The 9,615-nt window shown below is 46.0% G+C and overlaps 1 protein-coding gene across 2 annotated transcripts in view; it reads left to right on the forward strand.

Annotated features, from left to right (window-relative positions):
• Window positions 1-9,064, forward strand: part of CCDC200 (coiled-coil domain containing 200) — a 50,891-nt gene extending 41,827 nt beyond the window's left edge. For both annotated transcript variants that reach the window (XM_075347597.1, XM_075347598.1), the window contains exon 5: window positions 8,952-9,064. In XM_075347597.1, coding sequence (XP_075203712.1) covers window positions 8,952-8,978 — 27 coding nt within the window. In that variant the 3' untranslated portion in view covers window positions 8,979-9,064. The remainder of the gene's footprint in view (window positions 1-8,951) is intronic.
• The last annotated feature ends 551 nt before the right edge of the window (window positions 9,065-9,615 follow it).

Raw genomic sequence — 9,615 nt, forward strand, 5'->3', positions numbered from 1 at the left:
GTCCAGCCCATGGATAAAGCTTGGGTGAGATCAAACCTATATGTTGCCATGTGGCATTTTGTTCTTTGCACTATTTATGCACAAGCACTTTAGTACTGATTTTATCTATTGTTAGATTAAAAGTTATGTTTTAGTCCCTGCTATTATTATTGATTACGTTACTTGGACTATTGGGCATTACCTCTCTGCTTGGCAGATCTGCTATTATACAGCTTCCGATGTAGCAGAGCTGAAAGCAACATGGGACCTCGTGTGGATTACGTAGGACCTGGATGGCTATTTGGGGATTAATAAAGTGGTGAAAGAGGGTGTTTTTTTGTCTTTTATTTCAAATAAAGGATTTTTCGGTGTTTGTGTTTATTTACTTTCACTACAGTTTAGTGATGGGGGATGTCTCATAGACACCTGCCATTACTAAGCTAGGACTTAGTGGCATCTATGGGCTGCCATTAACTCCTTATTACCCCGATTGCATCTAATGGATGCGACATTTCTGGGTGGCTGCTGGCTGATATTTTGAGGGTGGGGGGCTCCCCATAACATGGGGCTCCCCATCCTGAAAATACCAACCCTCAGCTGAGTGGCTTTACCTTGACTGGTATCAAAATTGGGGGGGACTGCACGCCGTTTTTTTAAATTATTTATTTATTTTACTGCAAGATATAGACCCACCCACCGGCGGCTGTGATTGGTTGCAGTGAGACAGCTGTCATTCAGCGTGGGGGCTCGTCTGACTGCAACCATTCATAGGCGCCGGTGGGCGGGGGAAGCAGTGAATACGAGATGGAATAATGAGCGGCCGGCATTTTCAAAGCAGGAGAAGCCGCGGGAGCAGTGTGACAGCTGTGCAGCGCCATGCCGTGTCGGTGATCGGTGAGTATGAGAGAGGGGGTGAGAGGGGAGACCGACAGACCAACAGAGAGAGAGACCGACATCGACAGAGAGAGACCAACCAACAGACAGAGACCGACAGACAAAGAGAGAGAGAGATATTTTTTAACCAGAAAGGAATTTACACATCTGAGCATGCTCAGTTTAAAAAACTGGATCCGTCGCTGTAATGCGTTTTACCGCATTACGACAGATCCGTTGGCTTCCATTGTACAGCTGTTTTTTAGCCATTGCCAAAAAACGTTCCATTGTGCGTCGTTTCCGGCAGCTGGACAAACAAATTTCCCTGGATCCGGCGCACGCCGAATGAAACACATGGCCATGTGGCACAATTCGGCGCTAAAACAAGTCTATGAGGAAAAAAAACGGATCCGGCGGCATCATATGCCGGATTAGTTTTATCCGCAATTCGCCGGATTGTGCCTGATGCCAAAAAAAGATGTGTGAAAGAGGCCTAAGGCATCAACACTAATCAAATCAGAGCAACAGGAAAATTGGCAAGGAATATCTGTCTACAAACTTTATTATAAATGAGGCAATAATAAAATAATCTGAGCATTCTTTATAAGCCAATACAAAACTAACAAATATGACCACACTATTATAAAGATAGTACACCCTCACAGTTTTGTAAATATTTTATTATTATTTCATGAGACAACACTGAAGATATGACACTTTGATACAATGTAAAGTAGTCAGTATACAGCTTGCATAAGAGTGTAAATTTTGTGTGCCCTCTTTACTGTCTAAACCGCTAGCAACTAAAGTGGTTACACCCCTAAGTGAAAATGGCTAAATGGCACTCAATTAGCCTTTTTCCCTCCCCAATGACATATCACTGAGACCATACACCAGCGCACACTGCATCAAATTGGTCTGCATAGTTACCATCTTAGAAGGAAGCTGTGATGTCACCACTAGGGGAAGTCAGCACACAGTACGTGTGTGACGAGATCAACCACAAGAAGGAGGGAACCAGAGCAGTCTGTAATGAGAACAACCACTATAGGGAGCCAAGGTGCACGGCGTCCCAGGTAACTAAGTGGTTGCTAAGAGTAATCATACTAGCCGGGTCAGAGCCGAGAGGGAGTGAAGTACAAGACAGGAGGCGGGGTCAGGGACAAGCCAGAAGTCTGTAACTGGGAGAGCAAGCCGAAGGAGGGGGCGCAGGGACAGGACAACAAACAGGGAGCAGGAGGGAAGCACGGAAGGTAAGACAAGACTGAGGGGATGGAAGAAAGGGAGGTCAGGAAGGACAGAAGTGAGGGAGGTCAGGCAGAACAGATGTCAGGGAGGTCAGGAAAGTTCGGGGGAGGTAATGGACAGAATCTAGAGCACTTACAGGGACCAGGCGAGCACGCTGCAGAGCAGGACTATAACTGTCACCATCATGCAAAAGGAGCCCCGACCAAGTATTGAGTGCATTTACTGTACATACTTTCAGTAGGTCAACATTTCTGAGTTTAAACTCATTTTTTCAGTTCGTCTTATATAATATTCAAATTTAATGACTTTTGGGTTTTCACTGGCTGTAAGCCATAATCATCAACCATAACAGAAATAATCACTTCAAATAGATCACTCTGTTTGTAATGACTCTATATAATATATGTATTTCCCTTTTTGTATTGAATTACTGAAATAAATTAACTGTTTGATACCAGTAAATAAAACCCTTAGTGATCAATTGCCTCCACAACTCCCCTAATTAGTAAATTGAGTCCACCTGTGAGTAATTTGTTCTATTCTGTAATGGCATTGGAGGTTTGTTTCAGAGCATTGGGGATCAAACAGCATTATAAAAACTAAGGAACACACCAGGGATAAAGTTGTGGAGAAAAGAAAAGCAGGTTTAGGTTATAAAAAAAAATAGCCCAAGCTCTAAATGTGCCATCCCCAGACTCCCCACGCCAGCAGTCGGGCTGCTCGGATCCAGATCCGCAGTGGCTCGAGGGATTTCCGGACCCAGGGGTCACGCCGACACTCTAATAAAAGGGCACGTATATGTACGGGGATTGCTGTAAATACTTTGACGCCACCCACGGTGTGTGGCAAGATGTGGTACCACCGCTGCTGTTGGGGAGCACCTGGGGGTGATGGGATAGCAGCTGGATGTTAACTCCTCCGTGGGTAGGAATAGTTGCCCCAGGGCTCAGTGTCCAGAACTCGGGGAGTGATGTAGACCGGAGATGGCGCGCCTGGCCGGACCGGGGAGTGTTGGTGTACTCACTGTGGAATAATTGCACACAAGTCCGTTGGTAAACCAAGGTGTCAGTGGCCGACTGCCGCGTCCGGGTGTACTCGGGTCCCACACCCGGCTGGTGTACCGATGTCCCTTCCTCCGGCACTCTGTAATTTTCCTCACTTTTGGACGACTCCGTCTGGAACGGGGAAGTCCACTCCCGGTATATTTTGGTTGGGAAACGTGCCCGCAAAAACTGACCCTTGGGATTTCAGTGGGTGTTTGCGGATACCCCATCCCCCGCGGTGGGCTGCCGTTTCACTCTATCTGGGCTAACACTTCTGGAGCTAGGCTTGAAACCTGCCCTCGGCCTGGTGAATTAGAGAAGGGGCTTGCAACCGTCTTCTAACTAGGGTCCAGGTACCCTGCCTGTGCACGGTTTCCGGACTGGATCTCCGCTGTTGGCTCCAACCCTGTCCCAGTCCACTCTGGATCTCCCGCGACCGTATTCCCGTCGCCTTTGGACACGGTCCACTGCTTGCCATCTAGCCAGTAGACCAGGGCCACTACCCTGTCTACTCTCCACTAGGCTCAGCTTACCGTCACTATCACTCCTCTCCACTTGACCTCCAACTTCCAACTCCACACTCAGACTTCGACTTGAATAACTTGTTCCCGCCCCCGGATCCTCAAGACCCCTAGGTGGGCGCTCCCAATCCGCCTTGTCCTGCCCACTGGTGTGTCCTTCCTACCCTGAGGGGGGTGGCTAGGATTTTGTGGCTGATGGGACCTTGTGTGGGAAGGTGTTATGTGGGGTGTTGTGTACCTCTGTGACCACCTGGCGGCGCCAGGGCGTCATATAAACATTTCATGGAGCACTGTTCGATCATCCAAAAATGGAAGGCGTATAGGACAACTGCAAATCTACCAAGACATGGCCATTGTAACACTCCACATGTTTGGGTCTGCTCCACATCAGCCTTTGCAGACACCCTGTCATTCTCCATTTGAATGAACTGCTTGGGCCTATTTAAGGGCTTTGAGGACACCTGTACTCTAGTATTCATTGGTGGAGACAAACCTTGCTTGTGGGACTGAGCTGGACTTTGATGTTCTGCTTTATAGCTTATGTGGACTCTAGAGTTATGTCTGCAACTTGCCCTGAATTTTAGACCTTCTATCACCAGTCATCTTTCCACCTGTCTGCCAGCAGTCATCTGTCATCCTGTTACCTGACTCCACCAACCTGCATCTCTGCTACCAGTCAATCAGCGGCTTCCAGATACTCAGTTACAGTTGCATAAATCCCTGCTTTGTCACAGGTTTTCAGTCCATTTTGTTCTGGTTTTTTTTTGTTCCTGTCAGTTACACTGGCCCTGGGACGGAAGATAGGTGTAGATAATTCCAGGGCCAGGGCCCACAACACCACACTGAGTCCGCAGGAAAGAGACTGAAAGAGGGTGAGAGACAGAGGCAGCCGGTGGAGATGTTGGGACAACAGAAGATGGTAGCTGAGGTCGAGCCCAACCGTTCCCACAGTGCCAACGTGTCGGGGTGCAGGACCCTCAGTTGGGGACACCTTCACGGACTCCAACAAATCTGCAGGAGATGGAGATTTCATGTCCCATCATCCACTACCCAATTCCCGGAGCACAGTGACATATAAGATCCGGGGTCAGGGCTACGGTCGGACCCCATGGCGAGGACCCGCGTCACCTGCAAATGGGATGGGACACTTAACACCAACAGCGGGGTCCCCAAATTGCTTCAGGCTGCGGGGAACCATGTGTCAGCGCACGGAGGAAGGTCTCACAAATTTCTACAGACATCAGTGATTGCCACTGATTCACCTGGGACTGGCTGGAGTCCATCCATGGTGGCGGAGAGCAGCACCTCCGGGGCACCTTAAGAACTGTGAGTAAACAGAACTTTGAACCGCAGCCCTCTGTGTTGTCCTGGTCATTGCCAGTGCCACCGCCCCGCACTTCGGCGCCATCAGCCGTCCCCATCGTCCTCATCGTCCCTGGGGCTCGTTCCACCTGTGCGGAGCTGAACTATCTGAGCTGCGTTAACATCAGCCCCAGAGGAGAGCAACATCTCGCAGCAGCGGCTAATACCTGGCCGCACACCACGGGTGGCGCTGCAAAGTATCCCTCATTCCCATTGAACACCGCCCCTGGAAGAGGAAAAGTCGCAGGAAGGGCCTGCGGCGGAGGAGGCCGAGACCCCAGTCACCGCTGCAACTCGTGACACGTTTCCCAGGGACTCTTCGCCTCCTTCCATCCCCCTCTCTACACCTTGCATATGTTTGTTTGTCATTTACATGTAGCCGATGGGGCCACGGAGCCGGGTCAGGACAGTCACAGCAGCAACCCCAAATATCACTGGCCCGGTGACTAGTAATCCCTTAGGCCCCATGGGGCGCTACAGTAATGAGTTACAAAAAATTCATATTATCTCTACAAACATTTCATTTAAGAATATCAAATAATAGATGTACTCAAGGTTAAAAAATGTTTCTCTTTTGTAAGACAGTAGAACAGCACCACAATGCAAAGTAGTATTAATAAACCAACATTAAGTTCAACCAGCATATGTTTACAAAATAGTCATAATATAGATATATAATTAATTATTGCCCACACTGAAAAATACTTATTAAGTTTTTAAACATTATATGTTATATTAACAGAGGGTAGGCAATAGATAGTAGTAAAGTAAGCTAATAAAGAGGACATCAATATTATATGCAAGCTGCAATATCCAGAACTCAACAATAGATGGCAGTAGAGTAGACTATTTTGACAACATTGCCGTGTATAGTAGCAGTGTTGGATAGATCGTGTAACGAATGCCCAAAGATTTAAATTGCATAAAAGCATCAATGAGCACGGATGCCAATGGACCTCATGGTGTAAATACAGTGCAGACCAAAAGTTTGGACACACCTTCTCATTCAAAGAGTTTTCTTTATTTTCATGACTCTGAAAATTGTAGATTCACATTGAAGGAATCAAAAATATGAATGAAAACATGTGGAATGAAATACTTAACAAAAAAGTGTGAAACAACTGAAAATATGTCTTATATTCTAGGTTCTTCAAAGTAGCCACCTTTTGCTTTGATTACTGCTTTGCACACTCTTGGCATTCTCTTGATGAGCTTCAAGAGGTAGTCACTGGAAATGGTCTTCCAACAGTCTTGAAGGAGTTTCCAGAGATGCTTAGCACTTGTTAGCCCTTTTGCCTTCACTCTGCGGTCCAGCTCACCCCAAACCATCTCGACTGGGTTCAGGTCTGGTGACTGTGGAGGCCAGGTCAAATGGCATAGCAACCCATCACTCTGTTTGTTAGTCAAATAGCCCTTACACAGCCTGGAGGTGTGTTTCGGGTCATTGTCCTGTTGAAAAATAAATGATGGTCCAACAAATGCAAACCGGATGGAATAGAATGCCGCTGCAACATGCTGTGGTAGCCATGCAGGTTCAGTATTCCTTCACTTTTCAATAAATCCCCAACAGTGTCACCAGCAAAGCACCCCCACACCATCACCCCTCCTCCTCCATGCTTCACGGTGGGAACCAGGCATGTAGAGTCTATCCGTTCATCTTTTCTGCATCACACAAAGACACTGTGGTTGGATCCAAAGATCTCAAATTTGGACTCATCAGACCAAAGCACAGATTTCCACTGGGCTAATGTCCATTCCTTGTGTTCTTTATCCCAAACAAGTCTCTTCTGCCTGTCCTTAGCAGTGGTTTCCTCGCAGCTATTTTACCATGAAGGACTGCTGCACAAAGTCTTCTCTTAACAGTTGTTCTAGAGATGTGTCTGCTGCTAGAACTCTGTGTGGCATTGACCTGGTCTCTAATCTGAGCTGCTGTTAACTTACGATTTCTGAGGCTGGTGACTTGGATAAACTTATGCTCCGCAGCAGAGGTGACTCATGGTTTTCCTTTCCTGGTGCGGTACTCACGTGAGCCAGTTTCTTTGGAGCGTTTGATGGTTTTTACCACTGCACTTGGTGACACTTTCAAAGTTTTCCCAATTTTTTGGACTGACTGACCTTCATTTCTTAAAGTAATGATGGCCACTTGTTTTTCTTTACTTAGAATTTGTATTATGGCAAGAAAAAAGCAGCTAACAGTCTATTCAGTAAGACTATTAGCTGTGTATCCACCAGACTTCTGCACAACACAACTGATGGTCCCAACCCCATTTATAAGGCAAGAAATCCCACTTATTAAACCTATATGTGGTTGTAGAGAAGACCGGGTTTAATGCTGCGCTTTTAACCAATTCCAGGAGGCAGATAGGGTTAATCCATGTCTTTTTATTTAAACAAGAACAGGTCTTGTTTGAATAAAAAGACATGGATTAATCCTATCTGCCTCCTGGAACTGGTGAAATGCGCGGCATTAAACCCGGTCTTCTCTACAACCACATATACCCATAAATTTCAGGGCTGCAGCTGATTCACCCTGTGATCACACCAATATAGGAGTTGTGACTGGCACAACCCCTATAGGTGAGTTTTTCCATTACCTTCTTTTCCATACTGTTTATCAGTTAAGACTCTATTGCGCTTTCTTGTCCACAGTTTGTCTCCTCACTTATTAAACCTGACAGGGCACACCTGTGAAGTGAAAACCATTTCCGGTGACTACCTCTTGAAGCTAATCAAGAGAATGCCAAGAGTGTGCAAAGCAGTAATCAAAGTAAAAGGTGACTACTTTGAAGAACCTAGAATATAAGACATATTTTCAGTTGTTTCACACTTTTTTGTTAAGTATTTTATTCCACATGTGTTAATTCATAGTTTTGATGCCTTCAATGTGAAATCTACAATTTTCAGAGTCATGAAAATAAAGAAAACTCTTTGAATGAGAAAGTGTGTCCAAACGTTTGGTCTGTACTGTAAGTTATACAAAAGTAAATATAATCAAGGCCATTACCGTAGCGACCCCCTTGACGCGCGTTTCACCGTCGTAGCTTCCTCAGAAGGAGCGTGACATGAGAGATAAATGGCAGGTCTTTTTAAATGATACTAAGCCAATCAGCTACCTCCCAGTGCGCGCGCTACCGGAAATAGCAATCACGTGCGCAGTCACACTCATGCCAAATCAAGCTCAACGTCCATTGTACAGGAGGCACACCCCCAGTGACTCGCCTGGAACACGTCACTGAAAATAGGGGACTGATGTCTCCCAGACAATAAAGGACGCGTTGGCAGAACAGGCAAAATGTGAAGCACACGTGAGCGCTCGTTAGCAAAGATATAGAGTCTAGGCAAAATCCTAATACTGAAGTTTTAACCCCTGGAAATATGATTTTGAATTTTAGTCTCCTACACCGATATGCTGTATATGTGCAAATAGCTCAGTAAGTATAGACAATAAATAAATAAATACTACATATTAATATATATGTATTAATATGTAAAAAATGAAAAAGTAAAAAAATTCCAATAAATACTGTCATTCAGGTCCACATACACATAGCCATGACCCGGAACTGCAAGCTAACAGACGTGAGTACAATTGATTGCTTGTACCGGTGCACTACACCTCATCTAAGCCAGCTATCTGCTTGACAGTCGGCTCAGGGAAAGAACGAATCTCATTACAGAGGATGGCAAAATATAGCGTCTAAGGAGGCAAATGCTCCATGCGCACCCCCCAGCCAAGATATGCCCCTTGCTTACTATGGTTGGTGTATATGTGGTAGTGTAGGGCCATGAAATGCAGTCTCTACAACTCATCATTTATTAAAGTCTCATTACATTCCAACTCAGGAGGTTAACCAGTAACTGGAGTCACACTGTGGGTCTTTTATATGTGTCCTTTATGATCTAACCTCCTGCTCTTCTTTTACAGTCTATGCAGTATAACCAGCAGTGGTGAAGAGAGAAGACTGGATCCGGACCATTTTGTATGTTCAAAGAACACACAAACATTGTAATTTCTGCATATTACCTATAAACAATAAATAGACCATAATCTGCATTACATTAAATTATATGAAAAGAATCCATCGTGATTTCTATGGGATAGTTGTTATTTCCCAGATAGGTGAATGATCTTACTAAAATGCTAGAATAAGGGTGGCGTTACATGAGACGATATATCGAGCAATCGCATGAGCGATCGCACCCGCCGCCATCGTTTGTGCATCACAGGCAATTTATTGCCCGTAACTCACAAAGTCGTTAAACCCCCATCACACGTACTTACCTCCCTAACGACGTCGCTGTGGGCAGCGAACCTCCTCTTCCTGAAGGGGGAGGGACGTTTGGCGTCCAGCGACGTCACACAGCGGCCGCCCAATAGAAGCGTAGGGCCGGAGATGAGCGGGACGTAACATCCCGCCCACCTCCTTCCTTCCGCATTGCCAGTGGACGCAGGTAAGTTGTTGTTCGTTGTTCCCGGGGTGTCACACATAGCGATGTGTGCTGCCACGGGAACAACGAACAATCGGAGCGCAGAAGGAGGTACAACATTATGGAAATGAACAACGTGTCAACGAGCAACGATAAGGTGA

This window comes from Anomaloglossus baeobatrachus, chromosome 5 (assembly GCF_048569485.1).
Source record: "Anomaloglossus baeobatrachus isolate aAnoBae1 chromosome 5, aAnoBae1.hap1, whole genome shotgun sequence".
NCBI classification, from domain to species: Eukaryota; Metazoa; Chordata; class Amphibia; order Anura; family Aromobatidae; genus Anomaloglossus; species Anomaloglossus baeobatrachus.